The following is a 25,364-nucleotide window of genomic DNA, read 5'->3' as shown; positions in this document are numbered from 1 at the left end:
ATAGGTCAGTTGCTTCCAGTCCTTGTGCTCCTAGTAGGATCACCTAGGATCACCTTTAAACAAACATTCAAGGTCAAGACCAAGCTAAAGAGTTCCCTCTTGGGCATGGGTTGTGCACTGCTTTTTTTTTTTTTTTTTTTTTTTTGGTGGGGGGGGGTTGTTTCTTTAGATTGGTTTATTATGCTTTGTTATTTATTATGTATACAGCATTCTGCCTGCATGCATGTCTGTAGGCCAGAAGAGGGCACCAGATGTCATTACAGATGGTTGTAAGCCACCATGCGGTTGCTGGGAATTGAACTCCAGACCTCTGGCAGAGCAGGCGGTGCTCTAAACCTCTGAGCCATCTCTCCAGCACTGTTATATTGTTCCAGGAATTATTGAGACAACTTGATGAAGAATGAGCTTGGATTTGCAGGGAAGGCGTGAGATGCATGGCCCCTTGCCTTGCTGAGGCCTTGACTCTATCTTTAACATACCAGTCTGATCTATAGCAACAGAAAGGGAAGGTGAAAGGCAGACCTTTCCAGAGGATCTACAGTCAATACAATCAAGATAAAGGTGCCTGGGGTATGGTCTGAGCTCACCAGGGAGGTCCCGACATTCCAAAGCAATCTTAGACAGAGATACGGTTTACACTAATCTCCTTGGCCTTGGCTCCCTGCTCTAACCGTATCCCATCCCAGGACAAAAGACCTTGGGCATCCTGCAGGGAAACCTATATCTCTCCAAGGGAGAGACTCATGAGCAAACAGAATTTTTTGAAATAAGGAAGGAGCCAGGCCCAGGTGTCTGTAGGAAGTTGGTATGTTAAGGTCAAGCCTTAGCTTCAGGCTGAGGCTGAATTTCTGTACCAGGTAAACTTTAGGAAGTTTCATAAAACAGAATCCGAAAATTATGAAATGAGGAGAAAATATCCAGATGGTTTTATTAGTGGGACATCAGGGTCAGTTTATTCCTTATGCAAAAGGCTTTTTGATAGTGGTACCCCAAGCCACAGTAGTAGGAACTAGAGCTTTATTTCTCTCTGTTAAAAGAGATTTAAGGGCTGGAGAGATGGCTCAGTGGTTAAGAGCACCGACTGCTCTTCCAGAGGTCCTGAGTTCAATTCCCAGCAACCACATGGTGGCTCACAACCATCCGTAATGGGATCTGATGTCCCCTTCTGGTGTGTCTGAAGACAGCTACAGTGTACTCATATACAAAATAAATAAATAAATCTTTTTAAAAAAAAAGAGAGATATTTAAGTCCAAGTTTGGGAGGGTGGTAGAAGCAGGAAGATCAGGAATTCGAAACCAGCTTCAGTTTCACATCAAGTTCAGGGCTACATGAAACCATCTTTATAAAAATCCAAATTGACAGGGCTACTTCACAAGGTCACTCAAGAGCCCAGCATCCTTCCATCTTCTTTCTCGGCATTTCTTACAGAGTTCCACTTATCTGCATGGAACACAAGATCCCAGCTGTGGAAAGAGGAGAGGTCAGTAAGCCCTGGGCAAGCAATTTCTGTATGCAAGAAAGATGGAACTATCTGATCTTTTCTGCCTACACACAAGAGCCATTAACCTACCTTTGCCCTTGAAAAGGGTGTTGGGAGCTGGGGCCTCTAGCTGAGTAGCCATGTGCAGGAAAAAGGGGAAGACGTGTGTGAGAGATTCAACTAACGAGTCCCCAGAAAGAGGCAACTGGCCTTAGATCTGCAAAGAGAATGAGAATTGGGACATAGGCTTTAGTCACCATCACCAAGATGCATGCCCCTCGGTTGCCCTTTCTGGCTGACACTGAATCAGCAGCCTGTCCTCCAGGTGGCTCAGTCTGCTCGGTTTGGGCACGTCTAGTGCAGGCTCTGATGTGGCTCTGAGTGGTATCTGATCATGACCTCCAGCCCTGATAGGACTCAGATAGCTCTGTGACTCATCATACGAGGTGGCCCAAATACAGGGACACAAAGCCTGACTTGGAGGGGCCCAGACAAGCCCTGGGTCGCACCAACTATGGCGAAATGTGGGCTTCTAGAATGATGGCTCTTTTCCCAAATTTGTATCACTCGGGGTTTGGCAGAGCCTCTCAGACAGCTTGGGTGCTGGGTAAAAGGAATCCCTTTGGTCTCTTGGAGCGCAGAACAGAGATAGGACAAGAAGACCCTACCAGAGACTAGGGAAGGAAGGAATACGTTGGGTGGGTGTGCCCTGGAGCCAGCTAGCTCCACATACCGCAGCCCCTGCCTGCAGCGCTGGGGAGGACGGTTTCTGAGATGTGAGTGCTGTTGGGACATGCGGCTGTAGCTTGGAGGAGACCACCTGTGTGTGGGTGTGTTCATTCTGGTGAGCTTGTCAGGAAAATGTCTGTTCTCTGGGAGTGAGTCATGATGCTCAGTCCCGTGGACCAATCCATGGGAGTCTATACAACGTGTGGACCAGCTCCCGTCCCAGGAGCATTTGGCAACATCTGGCCTCTCAGACCGAGCTCAGGATCACTGGAGGGCTCCAGTCATCAATGGACAGGTGACAGGGTGGCAGGAATGAGAAAAGGCGACTTCTCGTTGTGCAAAAGGGAAGCTTAGGGCAAGTTTCTACGGCATCAGGTCATGCTGGAGCTCAGTGGCTCGGTATTTATAGTCTCAGAGGTGACTGTTGGGGCTCTGGTGACCTTTGGTGAAAAGCTCTGAAGGATAGCAGCTACATGAATAAATCCATTTGGAGACTGGAGATCACCTCAGCTTTTAAGAAGCCCATTAGCTCCCCCAGCAACTTAGAGACCTTTTGTAATCAATTCTCAGAACAAGCTGGTTGGCAAGATACATCAAAGAGCAGAGGAAAATAAGTGGAGGGCAAAGGTGGTGCTGCATGGGAGACAGAGTCAAGTTTAGAATCTCTGACATGGTTGGACTGCAGAGCCCTCATGGGACCTCTCTGATACATTGCTCCTCCAAGTCAGGGGGCCGGGAGAGACGGTGTGCATACTTCTAGCTTAATAGTTTCCTTCTTATCTATTTGGGTCACACAAATAATTATACAAATAACTATGTAATTAACTAGATCGTTGTGATAAGCACTGTGGAAAAATGGCTATACCAGGGAGATCTACCTTAGTCTTGCAGAGACAGGCTACCCAGATCTCAGGGGTGAGCAAGAGGTTGTCCAAATGAGGAGAGGAAGAAGTACATTCCAGTCCAGAAACACAGAACTCCTGCAAGCCTGGAGCTAGTGGGGCAGTGCTTTGGACAGGGTGCGACCTGGCGATAAATTGCATCATGGGAACAAGGAAGGGGTTGGAGGTAGTGGTGGGAACATGTCAGAAGTCAAGTAGGACCTGCAGAGGTTAGGGGTGGAGGTTGCTTGCTCCAAAGTGCAACAGGAAGCCACTACAGGCTTGCAGATTGACAAATTCTGGTTCGTACTTTTAAAATATCCCCTGGTCGTGTGCTGAGGTATAACCACTGTGGCTCGGAGTGAATTCGAGGCACCAATAGCAGGTCTTGCAGTCATGTGGGAGAAGCCATGGTCCCCGAACTGGGGCAATAGCAGCAAACAGATAAAGAGTGTCACAAAGCCATTCTGACAGGCTGAGGACACAGCTTAGTTGGTAGAGTGCATGCATGAAGGAAGCCCTGGATTCAGTCCTCAGGGTTGCATAAACTGGACATAATCTCATCTGTCTGTAATCCCAGGACTCAGGAGGTAGAGGCAGGCGATCATAAATTTAAGGATATTCTTGCTTATATAATGAGTTTAAGACCAGCTCCAATCGTGCCTCAAAATACCAAAACAAAACAAAAGGACATCTCAATTTTTTGTTTTAGTCAAAATGATAGATCTTTTAGCTGTTATAAATAAAGAGAATCTAATAAGCCCCGTCTCCTCCCTCTTTCGTTCTTGTCTCACGGAGGCCTCCCGTTTTGTCAGTCTGACCAGAGACTTCCCACCATCTCTCACTGTTTTCTCAATGGGACAATACTACCTATGAATGTGGAAGCAACTGGCCACTGCAATACGGTCACAGATGTGCTTTGTCGCTCGGTAGCCCAGCCTGACCCACCACGGTTCAGTGGTTAGTGATACTTACAGCCCAGCAGAAGGAGAATGTTTTCAGGTTTTTGTTTGTTTGTGTTTTGAGTCCTAGTCTTACTTTGTAGCCTGGCTACCCTGGAGCTCCCTTTGTAGCCAAGGATGACCTTGAATTCCTGATCAACCCCCAACCCCTTTACCTCCCAAGTGTGGATTACAGGAAGATTAAATCACACCCAGACACATTTGCCCCAGACTGTAAGAAACCATGCCAGGTGCCTCATTCAGCAGCAAAGTTTTGGTAAACATGAACATTTTTACTCTTTCACATTCCCCCCCCCCCCAAATCGATTAATTTGAATAACGAAAACTTAACTTTGTTTTAACTTGCATTTTCCCAGTGAACCAGGCTAAGTATTCCCTGGGCCTTTGAAACCTCCTGCTGTGAGAGGCTCCTTTGTACCCTGTTCAACTTTCTTTGGGGCTTTCCTCCATTGCAAATTGCAGAGTCTTTGTGTGGATGGCAATGTTTTTCTTTTATTCCCACAAGTTTAGCCAAGTATTTTCTCAGAGAACTACTTGTATTTTTTTCCTTTCTTTATGTTTATTGTTTGGCATCCAAGTCTTAAAATATCAGGTGCCTATTGTGGCAGTACACGCCTATAATTCAAGAAATCTGGAGGGCAAAGCACAAGGATTGAGGGTTCAAGGCCAGCCTGAGCTTCATAACAGACACTGTCTCCAAATTAAGTAACAACCAGAAGTAGTTCTCTTTTCATCCCTTTGTTAGTCTCAGTAAATTATCTGTGCTTTTACTTTTTGAACTTTCTTTTTTTTTCTCTTTACTTTTTTCCTAACATTTTTGTGTTTTATCCTTAAAGTGTCTATGTCACTTGAAACGTAAGATTCTTGTATTTCAGGGAGCAGGAATCTCATATTTCTAAAGATGAATGGATCTAGGCACAACAGTGCACACTTGGGAGGCAGAGGTAGGAGAATCAGTAGTTTGAGATTATTCTTGGCTGCGGTGAGTTCCAGGCCAGCCTGGGCTTCATGAGACCCTGTCGAGAGAGAGAGAGAGAGAGAGAGAGAGAGAGAGAGAGAGAGAGAGAGAGAGAGAGAGAGGAGAGAGCGCAAAGATACATAGTCACTTATTAGCACCGTTTTTTTTTTTCACACAAATCGAGATGTAATTCCCATTTCTCATCACACCCACACCCTTTTAAAGTACACACTTCACCAATAGGTGATTGTTGGAGTCTGTTTTCAGATATTTCTATGACGTCAAAAAGGAACTCCACATCCATAGCCATCACCCAGTCATTACTCTCAGTCCCAGGCAACCACTAACCTGACCTCCTCCTCAACACTGTCAAAAACCCTGGGCATTTCGTAGAAATGGAGTTGCTCTTATGGCCTGTGTGACTACCCTTCTCCACATCTTTAACATCCGCCCATCTTATGGCAAATGGCATTCATTTTTAGTTGCTAGATATTCGATTTCCCTCCATCTTTTGGCTTTTGTGAGTAAAGCCGCCATCAACACTAATGAGCACATTTTCACACAGACACACATCGTCAGTCCCAGGGATATATATATATATATATATATATATATATATATATATATATATGGTGGAGTGAAATTGCTGGTCTGACAGTGACTCTAACTTTTTGAGGCACCGTGAGGCTGTTCTCCTGGGGGGCTGTAGCACTGTATGCTCCCACTAGCAGTCCGGGGAGGTTCTGGGATCTCTCCATGTCCTTGTCAACATTCGTTACTGCTGGGTTGTTTTTTAATATTTATTTAGTTTCCTGTGAATGCGTTTTCGGCCTGCATGTATGTAAGTGCATGCAGTGCGCACAGAAGCCGTAAGAAGGCATCGGATTCCCTGGAACTGCAATTATACATGGTTGTGAGCCCTTCCGTGGATGACGGGAACGTGCCCAAGTCCTCTGCCGGAGCTCTAACTCTCGACTGTTGAGCAATCTCTCCGGGTCCTACCTGACTTTGAATCAAGTCTGAGGTAGAAGGTCATTGGCTTGTGAGAGCATTTCCCTGATGACCACTGAGGCTGAGAGTCTTTTCAGGTATTTGTTGGTTTTATTTTGTATTTCTTCCTTGGAGACATCTCTGCAAATGACAATGCCATTGATTCTCTTCTCTTCTAATGAGTTGAAATGAATGTTTTGTCATAGTTTAAGTTTCTTTCTATAATTGGATCCATGAATCAGCTCTCAGCTCTCTGGTTAAGTCCAGTCTCTGGCTTATACCATTAGATTATGGGTGGCTTTATACACGTTCATTTCCTGATAACACGAGTTCCTCACACAGGCTTTCCTCAGATTCGTTGTCATAACTAACCTCGGGTACGCATTGTTTCCAAATGCACTGCAATCAGGACTGGTGAGATGGTGCAGTGTGTAAAGCATTTGCTGCACAAGTGTCAGGACCTGAGTTTGGCTTCCAAGAGACCACATTAAAAAAATCAAGTGCACCGTGCATGTCTGTGAGCCCAGCACTGGAGAGGCAAGGACTGGAGCGTCTTTGGAGCTCACTGGCCTGTCGTCCTGCTGTGTGGGTGAGCTCCAGAGACGGTGTCTCACAAAATAGGGTGGAGAGAGACTGAGGAAGACACAAGATGTCAGTCTTTGACCTGTGCACGCACACACACATGCACACACACATTCACACACACTAACATGCAGCTTTTAGTTCTATAAGTTTTGAATTGGGAATTCTAAAGGAAAAATGGATCAAATCTACATAGTAATTTAAGGAGCATTGGCTTTTCCTGCTCTTCTTTCCTCCTTCTTTTGTTTAAAAAATATTTATTTATTTATTTATTTATTTATTTATTTATTTATTTATTTATTTATTTATTTATGATAAGAGTGTTCTGTGTGCTGAGAGGGCAGAGTGCTCTGTGTGCATTTACACCTGCATGCCAGAAGAGGGCATCAGATCCCTTTACAGATGGTTGTGAGCCACCATGTGGTTGCTGGGAATTGAACTCAGGACCTCTGGAAGAACAGCCAATGCTCTTAACTGCTGAGCCATCTTGGCAGCCCCCCCCCCCCTTTTCTTCCTTATGTGTGGTTGTGGCTTTCATATGTTTAGACCTTGTCATATGCCTCTGATGTTGTCTTATCACTTTCTCCAAAAAAGACCCTTAACATTTGTCATGGTGGTTCTCGCTTTTAAACCATCCCTAGATACGTGATTGCTTTGTCGCAAAGAATCTATCTCTTTGTTTATTTTTATATTTTACACTTGCATTTGGAAAAGACTACAGATTTCTGCTTACTTGTGTGATTAGTACCTTCCCAATTAATAAATTAATTATAGTAGCTTTTAAGCTAAATTTTATTGGACTTTCTTGATTTTCAATGACATAACTTGTAAATAAACACATTTTGCCTTTTTTTTAAAGCCCATTATTTATTCTCACCAGTTCATTTTCAGTGGTGGAACACTTACCCAGCACATATGAGTCCTTGAGCTTGAACCCTGGCATTGCATAACAAAGTAGTTTTCTTCTATTTTAGTATCACTGAATGTTTGTTAGAAACACATGCTGAATATGGTGGTTCTTGACTTTTGTTCTGGCTGTTTTGAGACAGACTCTGAGGTAGCCCAGGTTAGTCTCAAACTATTTATGTAGCCAAGGTTGACCTTGAAATTCTGATACTCCTGCCTCCATCTCTCTAGGCTGAGAGGCATGTGGCAGAATGCTGGGTCTGGTTTTTCGACATCTGTTACTACTGCATTGTGTTCTTTTAGTTGTTGATGTGGGTATTCATGTAGGTAGATTTTCTGATGCTGACTCAGGCTTGTAGTGTTACAATAAACCTGCCTCTTTTATGGTGTGCTATTATGTTGGTATTTTCCCCATCTCCAGTTGGTTAATATCTTATTTCAGACTTTATACTCCTATCAAGCTGTTCTGTGATTTTTTTTTCCTTTCTTTTAAAAATCAATCTTTATAAGGTTAGGGAATTAAGAAATTGCTAGCTCATAAAACAAACCAGGAAGCTCTCCAACTTTTTATATTGCCTGGGACGGTTTAAATAGCATTAAATTGGGCTCTAAAATGTGTAAAACTTGCTGTGATATAATCTTTGCTTTAAGCTTTAAAATGTTTTAATTGTGATTGTGTGTGTGTGTGTGTGTGTGTGTGTGTGTGTGTGTGTGTGTGTCTATACCCACTAGGTATACAGGTTGGTTTTTCACATTTATATTCTTGTGCAACCAATTTTTTTGTCTTGAAAGTCAGAAATTATGTGCCTATTAAAGAACAGCTATATAGTGCTCCCTCTTCCCAGTCCCTGACAGCAATTATTCTGCTTTCTATACATCTGAGTACACCAGCCACCCCATGCTCTACATATTGTAAAGTCAACCAGTTTTTACCTTTCTGGAACTGGTTTGTTTCACTAACCATTACATCCTCAAGGTTGTCCGTGTTGTAACACATTCCTTATTTTTTTAAGATTGACTAGCATACCACTGTATGGATATTTCACACTTCGTTCACCCACTTAACTATTGATGGATCCTGGGATTGCTTCTGCCTGTTGACTGCTGCAGACAGTGCTGCTGAGGAAAGTTGCTTTCAGTTTTCTAGGGGTTGTGGTGGTTTGATTATGCTTGGCCCGTGGGAAGTGGCACTACTAGGAGGTGTGGTCTGGCTGGAATAGATGTGGCCTTGTTGGAGGAAGTGGGTCACTGTGTAGGGGGACCTTGAAGTTTCCTACACTCAGGCTCGCCCAGTGTGGAAGACAGTCCCTTCCTGGCTGCTGTGGATCAAGATGTAGAACTCTCAGCTCCTCCAGCACCATGCCTGCCTGCATGCTGCCATGCTCCCACCTTGATGATAATGGACTGAACCTCTGAGACTGTAAGCCAGCCCTAATTAAATGTTTTCCTTCTAAGAGCTGCCTTGGTCACGGGGTCTCTTCACAGTAATAAAACCCAAACTAAGACAGGGGTGTGTATCCAAAAGTGGAACTGCTGGAGTGTATGAAATATTGTTGTTTTAATGACACAGTGTTGATTTCTTTTTAAGTCTCTTCCATCTATTGATTGAATGTGGATTTTGACTTCTATGCTTGGTTTTTATAATTTTCCCTGTTGCCTGACGTCATTTATTTTCTCTGGCTCTTTTACTTTGACTTTCACAGTTCTATACGGACACCTATTACAACCCTTAAGCCTTTTTGGTACTAGTTTGCTCTCTCTCCCCATACCTGTCCCACTCTTTCATTCTCTTCATCTTCTCTTCATATCTAACATTGCACATTTTCCTTTATGTCTTCGCCAAGTTTGCCCATTTTTTTTCCCTATTTTGTTGGTCTTTTTATATGAAGCATACTTCGTTTTTATTTTTTTCTTATTATTTTAATTATTAAAAATCACTTTAGAAAGTGAACTTGACTGATTTCCTTCTGGTTTTTATGGACTTACTTGTATTTTTTCTTTTATAAAATATTTACTTGCATTTGTTATTGGCAGCGGAGGGGAGTGCATGCCTTGGTGCATGTGTAGAGGTCAGAGAACACTTGTGGGAGTGAGTTCTTCTTCTCTGAACCAGGGAAGGGACTCAGGGCCTTGGGCTTGGAAGCTAACACCTTGACTAGCTGACCTATGTAGAAGGCCTTTGTCTGCCTCTTTTCTAATTTCTTATGTATGTAGAGCTTTCATTTTAAGTCTTTCTCCCTCCGTTTCCTGTTTTCCTTTTGATATTAAAAGCATTTAAGGGTATAGATTCCCCCTCTGACTACAGCTGTGTCTCTCGGGTTCTGCATGGTATGCTGTTGTCATTTCCATTATTAAACAATTTCTATTTTGGGTTTGATCTTATTTTTGATTCAGAAGTAACTGCAGTGTATGCCTTCATTTTCGAGCCGTTTATGCTGCTAGCCTTGGAGTTTGCTTTGTTTGATATTAATATTGCTGTTTCTACTCCCTCTCTGCTTTCATTTGCTCGCACAGTTTTCGCCCCTTACTTTATTTTCGGCCTTTTTTGTCACCTTGTTTTGGGAGAATTTCTTGTAAACAGCATTTGGTTGTTGGTTTTTTGTTTTTTTTTTTTTTTAACTTACTCAGACAATCTGTTTTGCAGTAGGGAAATTCACTCTCCTCACTCTCTCCTCTGTAACATACAGATACAGGCAACTCTGTTGCCATCAGGAGTGGTGGGCAGTGAGCCTGCTGTCTTGTTATGGTTCTGGTCCATTCTTACAGACAACACTTTTCTCTCATGCCTGTTGTGCAGGTAAAGCAGATTGGAGCCTAAAGATACATAAACACCAAGAACCAGTCTTACATGGTTACAATTATTTACCCCAAATTCTGTTGCTCCAGTTCTCCTTTTCAGGACAGTCCCCTCTGGACACCACTAGATTTCAGGTTCCAGAGAGTAATTTCCTGACAATCCAAGGGCTGAGAGGTAGGATTGATGGGCTAGGAGGATTGGTGCCTCCCTACAGTTAGAGCGGCCAGTGCCACCATGTTGCTACCCCTACCTTCTCTTTTCCATCTTGGCCCTGCAAGGTGACACTTTAGCCTTAGGGACAGCTGTATTACTAGGGGTTGACAAAGCAACAGGAGAGTCCCTAGTGACCCGGTTCTGTGTTTTCACCACTGTTCCCTTCTCAGCCTAGCAGCACCTCTGAAACCACTGCTTCCACCAGGCCCTTGCAGCCTGCTCTAGTACATTGCCTCTCCCCATTGCTCCTGCCCTGTGCTATGGGAACCTCAGCTGTTATGGCAGGTCTGCCAAATCCCAGCCCCAGCTACAAACTAACTTCAGAATCTTTCATCAAGATTTGGGGCCCCACGCATGTGCAAGATTGGGCTGGCTATTTCTATCAACATGCAGTATTTGTTGGTATTCTGTAGTAATTAGCTCTCTCTCTCTCTCTCTCTCTCTCTCTCTCTGTGTGTGTGTGTGTGTGTGTGTGTGTGTCCCTCTTCTCTTCATCTCTTTTTTCTCTCTGTCTCTCTCCATGTCTCTCTGTCTCTCTGGCTTTCTGTGTGCATGTGTGCATGTGCCTCTCTCTGTCTCTCTCTTCCCTTTCGGCTGCTCCCTTAAGGTTCATACAGACTCTTTCCAGAGTCAGGATGGCTGCAAAGAGGCTAGGGTCTCACACAGAGTCCCCCATGCTAGCCCATATGATCCTTTATCAAAAGGATAAATTATCAAAAGATGTGTTTTATTGAAATAGGTGCAGCCTATGCCAGGCCTAATTGCCCCCATTCACCAGATGGCCAAGTATAGCTAGTTTTAAGCAGTGGCCCTGCCTGGTCACAGAGAGATCTAAACATAGAGTTTTAGATGTTGGGCCTATAGAAGGAATAAACTGTTGGACTCCGATCTCAGTCTATTCCTTTGGCATCCTGGGAAAACTTGGTGTTCTGCCTCTGAGACTCCATTTTGAAATCTGAAGCTCAAAAAATCAGAACTGAGAGCTGAACTCTGACCTCAGGGTTAACCTCATCCTCCAAGTCTCCAGACTCAGGCACAAATCATTCAACAACCTCAGCCTTCACATACACAGCCACTTGTGGGAATGTAGATCACAGTGCCTTCGAAAGACCGTGAGAATCAGGGAGGAGCCTTTGCGGAGAGGGATCTATCTGAAGAGTCACCAAGGCAGGAGTGTAAGTAGATGGCACCACATAAATATCATCTAAACTGAAGCAAGGGGCATGGCAGTGGCCAGGTGTCCCCAACCTAAACTGACAGGGTAAGCATATCCAAGTTTATTTGTTGATAAACATGGGGAGCCCAAGCAGGGCCTGGGGAGACAGTTCAATTGAAGTCCTTGCCTCATAAGCCTGAGGACCTGAGTTCTAAGACCCTAGCAATCAGAGACAGAAGAATCCCTGGGGCTCACTGGTCAGCCAGTCTAGTCCAACTGTTGAGACTTTCTGTTAATAGAGATGGACAGAGTTCTTGGGGATGACAACTGTCTTCCTTAGGATTTTATTGCTGTGAAGGACACCATGACCACAGTAACTCTTATAAAGGAAAACATTTAATTGGGGCTGGCTTATTTCAGAGGTTCAGTCTATTACAGTCATGGCAGCATGCAGGCAGGCATGGTGCTAGAGAAGGAGCCGAGGGTTCTTTCTACATCTTGATCCTCAGGTAGCAGAAGTGACTGAGAGCCACACTGAATGTAGCTTGAAGTCCACCCTCACAGTGACACACTTCCTCCAGTAAGGTCACACCTACTTGCATAGAGCCACACCTCCTAATAGTACTACTCCCTATGGGGCAAGCATCACAACATCTGAGACACACACACACACACACACACACACACACACACCTGCAGGTACACACACAAAAATACAGGAACACATACATATGCATGAGGAAAGATGGTTTAAAATTTTAAATCGCATTTACTTAAGTTGGTAGGGCAGAGAACAGGTGCCATGGAGGTCAAAGGACCATCAACAAGAGTTCATTTTCTTCTTCAGCCATATGGGTCCCCAGGATCCAACCCCAGTTGCCAGACTTGGCTGCAACTGCCTTTACTTGCTGAGCCAACACTCTGTGCACTACTCCAACCCCCACCACACACACACACACATACACACACACACACACACACACACACACACACACACGCACACACAAGATTGTCAGAGCAGGAAAGGCACAAGGTAACAAACATTTGGCACCAGGAAGATGATAATCTGGAACTGTTTAGGATGGAGAGAAACAGGAATTGGCAAACCCACCATGGCATGGGTACACCCAGGGCCCCAGCATTACCGGGTATCTAAGCAGCCAATTTGGAGGCACCCTCTGAACAGCCTTCTTTTCATCACTAAATTGAACATAATTCGTGCAATAATTTCAGAAACTTTCCCAGATACTTCGAGACCATGTGTGACTCTCCCTATTCCCCCCCAACCCCTCCATCAGAATGTGTTTTGATAAGTGGGGGCTTGAGTACAGCATAAGGGCTACTAAGCCCCCCACCCACCCACCAATTAAATTTTTTAAGCCTCCATGGAAGGAGTGAATATTAGTTTCCTGATTTATAAAAGCCAAATGGATTAAGCTCATTCATTGCCCGAGGAAACAAAAAGGAAATCTTCAATACCTCTGTGCACATTGAGAACTCGAACAATACCAGTCTTTGGAAAGCAGAAACCTAATTTGGGGGAATCAATTACCCTCTGTGTCCCTGCCTCTGTGGGCTCTCTCCCTGGCTCCCTCAATAGAGATTTCCTGGGAGGTAAAATGTGAGTTGGTCCACCATAAGTACACCCTCTCTCCAGCTTTGAGACTGGAGGAATCAGGATGGGGTGGGTAGAGTTGCCCCGGTGTCAAGCATATGTGTGAGTGGGGTCTTTTATGTCACATTGAAGCCTGAGGGTAGTATTGGGTGGGAAGAGGCGGTGAGGGGGAAGGAGTAAGGGGTGAGGTGGGGTGGGAACATGGGGGTGCATTGACAAAGCTCAGTTAGTGCAGGAGCAGGTGACTGGTGAGGGGGTAGATATTGTGGACTAGACTGGCCCCAGCTTCACCCATTCCATCCTCCTCGCTGTCCCCTGCACCCCCCCCCCCCCGTTCTCGCCCCCGCCCCGCTCGGTTTCTCTTTTGTAGTCTGTGCTTTCCAGGTTTGTAGCTGCAATCGCTGGAATATAATGAAAAAGGAGGCGGTGGTACGGCAGGGAGTCCCATTCTCAAAGTCATACGAAGAAGCACTCTGCATTCCTGGGCTGGATCTCCAACCTTAGCCCATAGTCCCAGACCCAGAGCCACACCCAGCTCAACTCACACACAGAGTTGGAGTCGCACACTCACACCAGAACGTTCTTTGGTGGAAAATTGCACACTCCCATACGTGATGGCACAAATGCCATTCTCCCCACTGGTCATAAGCTGTCCCATCGGCCCACCACCCCACACAGCCCTCACTCAGGCATGCGGTCACACAGGCACACACACATGCACAGAGTCCCTCACATGCACACACTCTGGCTGTGCTTTTGTGTTTTGTCAGAATTAATGAGAAAAGTTCCCGTGCCCTGCGGGTAATTAGTGTCCTTGGAGTTAAATAAGCTAATGGCGGGCACCTCTGGCCCAAGCAATTATGTTTGTGTATTGAATAATTGATTCAAAGGGGGGGAAGGGCCGCTAATCAGATCTGAGCATAATGAATTGATTTAATTAACAGGGGAGTCTGAGGGGCCCTGGGAAATGCAAGCTGCATTCTGGTGAGAGCAAGCGCAGCAGACTGCAAGAGGGAACCCGAGCGCGCGGCTGTGGCGGCTGCTCTGGCCCGGGCTCCGGCCCTAGCTCGGGTTCAGGCTCCCGCTTGGCTCGGGCCGGGTCCCAGCTGCTCAGCCCACAAAGCTGCGGCCCCGCCCGGCGCCCGCCCCCGAGCGCGCCGCGCCCTCGCTCGCTCCTCCCGCGCGCCCTGCTCGCCCGCGGCGCTGCGCTCCGGGCGCCGCTCGGTCCGCCCTCGTCGGCGGCCGCGGGGCGCGGAGCCCACGCGCGACCGCAGAAAGCAGCGCAGGCGCCCCTTTGGCGACAGTCCGAGCTGCGAGTCCCTCAGCATCCTCCGCCAGCACCCGGCTGGAGCCGCTTGAATACTATGGTTTTGGACCAAGAGGACGGTAGGTGCCAGGGGACACTTGGGAACAGCGCGGGCTCTGCCGAGGCCACCTCCATCCCGGTGACAGAGGCCCAGGCACTGGTCTCAACCGCTGCTTGGAGCCGGTTGGCGGCTTCCCGGAAGCTTGGAAGCTGGACCAGTGCCCTGTGTGTGTGAGAGAGAGTGAGTGTGTGTAGAGGGTGCCAGGCTCTGCGCCGCCCCGTGTTCCTCACCGGGATGAGGAAGTCTCCCCCTCATCCCCGCCCCGCGCGCATCCTGGAGCCTGTTAGCTGGGCACACTGCAGCCGGGAACTTTCTCGCTCCTGCCCCACTGCAGGAATCCGGAGCGTACAGAGACTCGTGGGGCACGGGCTTCCCGGTTGTGGTTGTACCCACCACCAGCCAATCTTTGGGCCTTCTTGAGTATTTTCATATTTTTGCATACCACGGTGTGAAAGAGACCCCCAGGAGGTGTTCAGAGAACTTGGCGGGTGAACGTGTATTCTAACTAGCTTTGGTCCTTGGGTCTTCCCAGCCTTGCACTTGGGGTCTGGGACTTCAGGGCCTACTTAGTGGGTGGTGTTGGCTTGGCCCCCTGCAGGGCTGGAAGGTGCATGCCTTCAGTTCACCCACACTACTTTAGTGAGTGTCCTGCTGGTTAGGTCAGATGGGTGGACTAAGCAAGAGAAGTTTGGGGTCTTTGGGGTCTCCTACTGTTACCAGATCCCTGGTGATCCGTTTGTATTAGAAATCTCATTTTTCTCTCATTTTTGGCCCGGTGGGTTGCAGAGAGTGGGGGTGGGGTGGGGGGGACTCAGGATAGTTGAAAGAGAGTCTTGCTCTGCAGCCCAGGCTGGTCTGGATCATATTCCTTTTAAGGAGCCCCAACCCCTAGAGTGCTGTAAACTTTGGGCCTCACAAAATCTAAGTCTACCCTTGGGTCTAACTGTTCCCTCCCCCTCGCCCCCACACACCTGCACTGTAGATGTCTTGAGAAGTCATCTTTGTGCCACCCTCAGGACTGAAGATGCTCATACAGTCATGCCCAGAGTGTGTATGACATAATAGGTCAGGAGACTCAGAAATTTAGAGTTGGGAGATGCTAATCAGAGGGTCTGTCTGTCTGGTCTCCTCTTTGGTCCCATTAATTACTTGTGTTATCCTACCATCTCCCCTATGGTGACCAATTGTCCTGGCTTGTCCAGGGCAGTGTTTTTTTAGCATAAAACGTCTTGTAGCATAGGGAATCCCCGAGTCTTAGGGCAGACCTGGGTCTTCCTAAACCCCTGGCTGTTTAGGGGCTCTTGTACAGGGGTGGGGTGGCTTTCATGGAGGGCCAGGGTAGATTTGTGCAGATTTGGCTTAGGCTTTTCTAAGACCTAACAGTTTATGACTGCAGTTGCTGAGGCCTCTCTAGCCTCTTTAGAATCTCAAAAGAGGGGGTTTGCTGACAGTGCCCTTCTCCACTATAAGCTGGTTGCAAATTTCTGTGCTTTGGCTGCTTTTTTGTGTGTAGGGAAAGGCAGGGCATCAGAACTTGGCCAGCAGGCATCCTGATGGCGCTGTAGATACTGGTTTACTCTGTCCTGTAACTGTCACGTGCACAGGGAAAGGGTCCTTGTCACCCTGAATACCTCTCCAGTAACCACCATCTTGGCCAGTGTGTAACTCCATCTTGGAGATGACTTTAGTGTGCTGGGAAAAGAGCCCTCAGGTTCAGACATGTTGGCCAGCCTCTGAAGAGTTCTGGATTATCTAGTCAGCCTGGGCCCTTAAGCATCAAGTGAAACTGTCCCTCAGCCCCAATCAGGAACCCTTTTCCTTAGGTGTTTCTGCCAGCCACAAGGATGAACTGCTGGGACCTGTTCAGAAATATGTAAGGCAGCTAGCGGCTACCTCCATTCTCTTCCAAGAAACTTTGGGAACTGATCAACTGGTGTTCCCTGGCTGTCCCCAGAACTATTTGAAGGGCATTTTTGGAGCAGTCTTGGTGTGTTGAAGTGAGAGCGCTGGCTTGCCACCTGTGGAAAGTGTGGAGTGAAAACTGCCTCTTCCAGCCCCAGGGCATCTTAGAACTCCACTCAGACATCATTGGCATGTCCCTGGACCCAGAAGCCGCCTGGGAAGGGGAGGGCAGGAGGGTGGGGCCCACTTATGAGTGTAAGAGAGGCCACCTTACAAGTGAGGCTCACATCTGGCTCCTTCCTAAGGCCCCTGAGATTGCTGGGCAGCAATGCCACTTAGTTCTGGGGTTCCTCCTTCAGAACAAATTAGAGGCCATGCTCATAGCTAGACTGTAGAGGAAGCCAGCTGTAACATACAGCACCGCTTCCCTGCTGATATGCCCTTCCTGCCTCTGTAGCTCACTGCCTTGTGCCTCAGGCTTAGGAAGCAGGAGTCGTGACTCCTCAAAGGGATGTTGGCCAAGTGGCTGCCCGTTGGGTACCTTGGAAGCTGGCATGAGTAGAGGTTCAGACAAGAGAGTGGGAATGTGATCCAAGCTGATTGAGTTCTGGTTTGTGGGTCAGGGTCAGGACCCCAGAGCAAGGCGTAGGCCCCTGGAGATCAGGAGCAAGACTACAGACCTTATGTCTCCAGATAACCCAGAGATAATTCTTCCAGACACCGCCTTGTCAGGCCCTGTACTTGCTACATTGATTGGCCCTGGTTAAGAGCAGGATGGGGGTGGGGGGGCTACACCAGCTGGGCAGGGGGCAGCAACAATGAAGCTTCCCCTCACACCTTGAGGGCACAGCTCTCTGGCTGCAGTGGCAGGGGAGAGATCAAGCTTGCAGTCCTGAGGGACAGTGAGTCTGAGCAAAATGATATATTTAACATCAAATATACTCAAGGACTATTAGGATTAAGTATTCAAGATGAAGGGGAAAGAGAAGCCCTCTGAGCTGCAGATGAGGCACCTCATTAGAAACAGCTGCTCTTCAGTCTCCTCAAAGCCTGACTTCGCTGCTTAGGAGTGAGGATGGGCTACGCTCCCCACCCCATCCTCCTGTAAAGTATGGGGGCCTCCAGGGGTGGAAAGGGCAAGGCCAGTGCCCCACCCCACATTGTCTGGAGCACCAGTTACCTTTCACATGCTTTGCTCTGGCAGCCTTAGAGCCAGAACAGATGTGATAGTTCATGACAGGGAACCTGAGCTAGGAGCACGCCTTTTAATCCCAGCACTTGGGAAGCAGGCACAGGCAGATCTTTGTGAGTTCAAGGCCAGCCCAGTCTACAGAGTGAGTTCCAGGATGTTTCAAAAAAACAAACAAACCAATAAAAATCGGGGAAACCGAGGCAAAAAAGAGAAGTGACTTTTTCAGATCTGCTATTTTTTTTTAATTTTTAAAAAATTTTATTTATTCATTTTATATATGACGGGTACACTGTCACTGTCTTCAGACACACCAGAAGAGGGCATAGGATCTCATTACAGATGGTTGTGAGTCACCATGTGGTTGCTGGGACTTGAACTCATGACCTCTGGAAGAGCAGTCAGTGCTCTTAACCACTGAGCCACCTCTCCAGCCCTCTGCTATTTGTTAATTGGCAACAAATGGGTAGATTCCCAGCTGATAGCTCCCCAGGAGTCTCAGCTTCCTGTACCCTGCCAGAATCAAGTCATTGGCAACTGCCAGGACCAAGCTCCTAACATATCTGTCTGGAGCCCTTCTTGAGCTGAAAGTCATCATTTCCACTCCCATTTTGGAGCTCTAGAATATCTGGGACGAGGGTGGGGCACCCTTGGGGGTTTAAATGTAGGTGGCCTTCCTGGAGTAGGTAGCCTGGACAGGATTTTTCAGGGAAGCAGAGTCTAGGAGGAGAGGCACTAGACCTGTCTTCCTTCCTGCTGTGTGAGCAAGAGTCGTCAGCACCACAACAGAGTCTTTTCTGCTATACCTAGTGCCTTCAAATAGTGTGTGGGGACATAGTAAGTGCTCAATAAATATTCGCAGGAGGAAAACGCCTTCATAAAGCTGTACTTGTTCAGAGAGAAACTGAAACAGGATTTCCCCCTCTGCACAGAAGCAGGATGTTGATGGGTGGTGGGAATAAGGGTAGCATGACAGGGACAGTCGCTGTAGGACTCACAGAAGGAATTTTGTGCGCTGCGGAGGAATTTACTTTGCCAATCACTATAGAATCGACTGGAAACCCTCTAAAGAGAAGTCACGATTAGAGAAATAGCCTTCCTATAAGGAAACAGAAACCAAGGTTGAAGGGCTTGGGACAGGCAGCGTCCACCAGACTGACACAGGATATCAGGGAGAAACCGGGGTACCCAAGCGGAGTCATTCGCCGAGCTGGAGCGGAGAGGCCTCCAGGTGGCGCTGCAGAGCCGGGCAACCGCGCGTCTCCACTCCCCATTAACCCGGCAGGGAGGGGGGCCTCGGGAAATGTGTGCATTTATTCAGTAGCAGGAGTGCAAACCTCATACATTGAGGGAGAAAGGCAGCGGGAGTCGGCCGCCGAGATTCCCCCATCTCTTTGAATATAATTTCAGATTGAGATTCAGATTAAATCCGAGGGGAAAACACTTTATGAGGCTGAAAGCTGTGTCGTTGCCAGAGCCAGGGTTATGAGCTATCAAATGCAATTACATTAAGACAGATTATACTGGGCAAATTGAGCCATTTAGAAGGTGAGAATCAAAGAAACGGCTCTGATCCTCTCTTCCCCCTTCTCTCTCCCTCTCCCTCTCTCTCTTTCTCTCTAAATTGCAGTTCGTAGTTCCTTGCAATTCTGAGGCACAAAAGTAGGTGAGACTGCTTTTGTATCTGCGAAGTGCTTCACTCCTGAATGTAATTCTAGCTGAGTGCAATCTAGGTTAAGAGCCGGACAAGCGGGTAATTAGAGCCCGCTTGCTGCCGGAGGACCGGCCGCCCAGCCGAAGTGCGCCCGGAGTCGGCGCCCTTTTCCCGGCCGAGCCGAGCAGCGGCTGGACACGGAGTGCCCGAGATGATGGTGCTGGACAAGGAGGACGGTAGGTGGCGGGCAGGGGTCCCGACGTCCCCAACGCCTTCACCTCGGCTCGCGGGATGCCACGCACCGGGACTCAGGGACACAGACACGGGGCCACGCCGGGTTGTGGAGCCAGCTGGCGGCCCGGGGCGGGAGGACAGATCGGGGTGGGGTGGGCGAGCTCCTGGCCTCGCGCCCCCTAGGTCTCCCGGTCTCTGGACTGGCGGACCGGGAGAGACGATTCGCCGCGGGGCGGCGTGGAGGTTCAGAGTGCCCTCTGGTCTCTGCGCTCTGGCGCTTGGCTCTGAGCGTTTGGTCTCTGCGGCTGCTCCTCGCTCAACCGCAGCCATAACCCCCGCGCCCGCCGCGTAACCGGAGAGGCGCCGAGTGCCCAGCAAATCAGCAGCTTCAAGGGAGAAAGGAACTAGAGAGCTTGGGGGCGAGCGAGAGCGCGGGAGGACCGCGCAAAAGCCGGGATGCAAGCTCAAGAGGAGAAGGCTAACTGGGTCCTTCAGGGGAAAGCTGCTCACCAGCATGACTTGGTGAGAGGGGTGTCTCCTGCGATGGCCTCTATCCTCTGTCTCCTTGAATGTGAAGGCGGGAGTTTGGGCCTGGGGAATTGTCCCACCATGGGCCAGTAGGACTCCAGAGGGAGTGGTTTGAGGGTGGCCTGGATGTATGGTCAAGAGAGCTTCGGAGCTGAGAGGTCACATGACTGTAGACCACTAGCAGGTGGTCTCATAGACCCTAAAGTCTTTTTGGCTGCCAGTGCCTTACAGTAAGTGACCTAAAGGGTTGGGGATCCCAACTGTCTTGAAAGTAAAAGGCAGCCTGTGTCCTGTGACCTAAGACAGTCACTAAGTCCAGGGAGTGGCTGCCCCAGGATGCCTTGGGTCCTTTGTGTGTTCTGTAGGTACTGTAGGGGAAGGTGGGCAAGATGATTGGCAAGCCCACTGTTAATGACATTTGGGTGGGGACTGTAAAGGCTAGGAGTAATGGGACAAACTCAGGAATCCTCCATTGGGTTTGTGCCTTCTGTCCACTGAGGTGTGGTTGCCGTGACTACCGGTGAAACTGAAAGTTAAGTGACTTGTTCAAGGTCATACCGATGTTCAGTTGGTTGCTGTCATAGACTAACTATACCTTCTGAGGTATCAGCAGAGAAGACCTTTAAAATGTCCAACCTGTGTGAGTGTATGCAGGGAAGGCATGGGGCCGATAAGTCCCCAAAGACAAGCCCTTGGCACCAGTGAAGGAAGAGATAGAGGAAGGGATCTAGATGATTTGGGGCTGGCTGGAAGATAAGAGCATCTTCAGCACATTCTCCTCTATTCACAGACCCTGGAGCTCCAGGCCGCCATCAGAGTACTGGGCTACTCTTGTTTTACATAGAATAGAAGGAGAAGGAAAGGTCTGGGATCAGGACAGACAGGGAGAGAAGAGCCATTGATTTGGCTGTTTTCATCAGTAATCCTTTATCCTGTGTTACTTCAGATCAGTCACGTCCAGCTCCAGAGTTCTTTTGATTGTCTACAGGGACTGTCACTATGAGTTGCATTGGAAAGCAGGGTGCATCTTTAACCAAACTTATTCCACATGCTCAGCTTCCCAGATCTAAGCCAAGAACCCAGAAGACCTGAGTTTTGTATGAGGGAGCCCCCAGTCAAGGAAGATTAACTATATGTTGACAAGATGGCATTTCCACCACTGCCCAGGGTCTGCCCTAGCATGGTTTGGGCTCTGGGGATAATGCTAAAGGGACCGAATGTCTGGAGACCTTCAGACGTGCCACGTAACTGGGTATCTTGAGCATATGATTCCTGTGGTCCCCACCAGAACTAAAGAATGGAGCTCAAGATGCCACTTCCTCTCCTACCTGTACAAATAATATGGTGGCCCTTCACCACTGGTACTACTGGTCTCTGGGGTCCATGACAACATAAGGAAAGCAAGGTGGCTGGGTTCCCAAAGGTGGCATCTTCATTGTGGAGTGAAGAGAAGCTGTGCACACACCCACTTGCCTCTCCACACCTGCTGCCTAACTTCACACACACTTCTGCTCTCCCAGAATGCGGCCGCCAGGACTGCATGGCAGATGTGGTGCCCTAGGCCCTAGGGCTGCACAGAGCACCCACTGTCTGGCAGCAGCGGGACCTCGGGGCTCCTGTTAGTCTCCCCAGCACCTTTTTTGTACCCGACAGCATCTTGTTGAGAGAGGCTGGGCTCCTCTGGTTGAAGTCAGGTCTGCCAGCTGCAGAGGACCAAAGCCCTCGCTCTGCTGGGCTGCAGGGCTTTCATGTTGCACTTCTGAAAGATAATAAAATATCAATCGTTTTGCCCTAGCAACGGGTTTAAGAGACTTTCTGAAGTATTGAATCGTCAGAAAAAAAATTTTTTTTTTTTGCTTTTAAGCACAGTGCATTATTAATAAAGTGATTCATTAGGTCGAGCCGTGAAGGGTCACCACAGAGGCAGAAAGATCTGTTTTGCAAATGGTTAAACTTCGGGGTTTTAAGATTAATTGCTTTCATTTGGACACTTGCTCTTGGCCTAGCTATCTCCACTTTACTGGAACTCAGGGTTTGGGTTTTCTAAATGCCGTGGGTCCCCCTGTCAGCAAAAGGGGTGGTGAGCTCCTCCAACTCTCCTGGAAAAATAGTCCACCCCCTGGCACCTGCAGCTTTGGCTGGCACCAGACTATGGAGTTTGAGTGTGGGCGGGGGAGGCTGAAGTGGGGGGGGGCAAAGAAACTCCTGCCCTGAACCCTGCAAATCAAATTTGACCTTCACTGATGAAGAAGAGCCCCCCACCCCCAGTGGGGACCGGACTAAAGAGTTAGAGCTTGAACTGTGGAGGCCTGGGCAAGAGAGGATGCTGAGGGCACCCAGCTGGGAGTGCCAGCATGTTCCCAAATGCATGCTGGAGCAGGGCTGGTCTGGGTTTAAACGGCCTCTGTAAAAGCCCAGCAGGATGGCTTGGCTGACCACAGGAAGCAGCAGGCACATTGTGGAACTAAACAGCAGACATGATTCCCAGAGCATTTTTTAATAAGTAAAAAATGCTTAAGGAGAAGCAAAGCCATCCGGCTTGGGGAGGACCAGACAGTGTAGTCTTCAATTGTTAATGACTGCTAGGAACACAGCCTCACAGTCTGTGAGGCTGCTGCCAGCGGGACCTCCTGGTCTGTCCCATCATGCCTCAGACCGCAGAGAGTAGCGTGGCCCTGGCCTACGTGGCCCCAGATATGGAGACTGGGAGCAGCCACAGTTCCATGGTAGAGACCCTAGCCCATTGGTGGAAAGGCAGCCCAGTTGGCACTGCAGCCTGCTAAGGGCTGGTAAAGGCCTGGCATGGATGGCGGACTGGGCTAGTGCCTGGTGGAGGGGGTGTCTTCATCCACACCTGCCATAACCAGCTCCAGCAGCAGCCACTCTCTGCTGGGAGGGAGGTGCCACAAACCCCTAACAGCAGGATAGTCACTGCCCCTTCCTGCACAAACTCAGTCAAGCCCCGAGACTCTGTAAAGATGAGGCCCCCCACCCTCCTGGAACACTGAGCAAAGAGCAGGTGCCCCGCTCAGTTCCCCTGCTCTTCATTCATTTGCCCACACAGAGGACCGAGGGGGTGGGGGACAGGGAAACAACATAAATTGGTCTCTCGTCCAGAATCCGTGTCTCACTAATGTACCCAGATTAACTCAACTGTAAATTGTCTCCTTGGATGGCGGTGTCTTGCTAAAAGTTTCCCATATGATTCATGATTTGGATTGCTTTTAACGGCTATTGGCTAAGCAAGCTGGTGACTGTACAAGGTGATGCAATTGGCATTAGCAAGGGGAGGCACGGGAGCGTGTAATGCAGTCAATACTGCATTAACTACTGATGCCCAATTACAGGGAGCCTTTCAGGAGCATTAAGACCAAGGGAAGCTGAGATCACTAGCCGCTGCTCGCCTAAAAGCTTCACCCTTTACATGCCGGGCCTCGGCACTGGCATGGCCACCTGCTTGGGCTCCGTGGCTGCGGGAGCTGCCTGTCTCCCTTGCTCTCTCTTTCTAACCATGCCCCACGAAGATACTTTTAGCACATGGAAGTATGCTGGGGTCTGCCTCTCATCTCTTCTGAGAATTCATTTCCTCCCTTATACCCTCTGCCAAAGGAATCGGACCCATTGACAGGACAGTCCGGTGCTACCTTCTTTAATTAAGAGCCTCTCAGCATTTATGAACAGGACTTGGACGTGGCTTGCTTTGGTCTCTCAGAAGGATGCTTGCTTCTGAGCGTCTGTGGCAGGCCCTCTGGGGTCCTGGGAGAGAGGCTCAGAGATTCAGCCTCATCTGGGCGGCCAGGCCAAGGCAGCGTGTGTTGGGAAATGGCTGCATGGGCTAGGCCATCTTTCAATGGAAGACAGAGCTGTGATGATAGAAATGGGGAAAGTGCTGCCCATGAACGACTCGGGCCATGCTGGAGTTCTAAGCAAATACAAATTCAAAGATTTGGTGTCCCCCGACCTGAATGGTGCCTCCCACACATGGGAAACCTATCTACTCCCTCTATGTAACAAAGAGGTCAAACTTTTTGCTTGGATCAATACTCCAGGGTCCTAGGGATCCCAGTACATCCTGATCAAGGCATTAGATAGACCGAGGGTTGGTTAGAACAGATGATAGAGAAAGGGGCGTTATGCAAGGCCATTACACCTGCTTGCAGCCTCTACCATTCTGCTGAGCTCCGTTAGTGCAGTGTCTGCTCTGTATGCCGTGTTCCACCCAATGTTGAGGCCGCTTTGCCTCCATACCTTGTCACCTCTACAATGAGAACAGCTCCATCTGCCTAGATTGCCACCAGCATTAAATGAGGTACTGTCGGTGTGCACAGTCCACCAACAGGAAACTCCACAGCTACGTGAGGCACCTCTGCTCCCTGCTCAGTTTCAGTACAGTCTGAAACGAGGCCTGGGCCTGGTCCAGTAGCTTGGTCACTAATGAGAACTGGAGCCTCCTCCCTGTCCCTCCTGGCTCTTGGTCATCATTGGGGGACAAACCACATTTACTCTTAACTGGTGTCTGGATCCTCAAGAAAAGTGTCATCATGGGAAAAGCCTTCAAGAATCCTCTTTCAAGTCCTTCCATTTATATGGGGGCGGGGCATAGATTAAGGGTCAGAGGAAGCAAGAGAGTTGTTCAGGGCTCTATGGAGAGAGAGACCCCAGAGCTTCAGCGTCTTTCTGGTTTCCGTGTCCAGCTGATGTACCCACTGTTCTGGTCCCCAAGTCATGAGTCCAAGTCATGAATCGGGGAGCAGACCATGAGATGAACTAGAACAATGTGCCTGCCTGGGTATCCCAGTCTTAACCCTAGGCAAGTTACTGACCTCCCAGGCTACTGTTCTCAGATGTAAGATGTTCTCGAAGGTGGCTATGGGCACACATCTGTCAGGCTTTTTGAGCCGAGAAGTCCCACACATGTGTATGACATAGCTTATCCTGCCTTCCTGCCTGTCTAAGTTTCATGGAGACCAGATACACTGAGGCATGCAGGAATTCTTACTAGACTTACTAGCTCTTTCTAAAATGAGGCCTCCTGGCAGGTCCCTACTCCAGATACAACCGTACCACAAAGGCACCTTGGAATGTTGTAGAAGCTGACTGTGTGCATTGCTTCAACTCTGAGCTCAGGAACATGTCACCAGCAGCTTGGAATGCACCACAGTGCAAACAGTTGTGCTCGGGAATCGGGTCCTTTTCCTGGCGTGCTGATGGCCGAGCTCC

General features: G+C 48.5%; 1 protein-coding gene across 5 annotated transcripts in view; it reads left to right on the top strand.

The window, feature by feature from the left end:
• The first annotated feature begins 14,319 nt into the window (after window positions 1-14,319).
• The window catches only part of Lmo1 (LIM domain only 1), a 36,127-nt gene continuing 25,082 nt past the window's right edge, over window positions 14,320-25,364 (top strand). Inside the window, exons 1-2 of one of the 5 annotated variants that reach the window (XM_006229968.3) lie at window positions 14,320-14,656; window positions 19,359-19,618. In XM_006229968.3, coding sequence (XP_006230030.1) covers window positions 19,594-19,618 — 25 coding nt within the window. In that variant the 5' untranslated portion in view covers window positions 14,320-14,656; window positions 19,359-19,593. Of the gene's footprint in view, window positions 14,657-19,068; window positions 19,619-25,364 lie in introns of those variants that run through there. The other 4 variants (NM_139112.3, NM_001402442.1, XM_039098644.2 and 1 more) reach the window with 4 other exon arrangements.

Source organism: Rattus norvegicus, chromosome 1, assembly GCF_036323735.1.
Source record: "Rattus norvegicus strain BN/NHsdMcwi chromosome 1, GRCr8, whole genome shotgun sequence".
Taxonomy (NCBI): Eukaryota; Metazoa; Chordata; class Mammalia; order Rodentia; family Muridae; genus Rattus; species Rattus norvegicus.
Note: the sequence above shows the minus strand (reverse complement) of the source record. Positions and strands in the feature narration are given on the sequence as shown.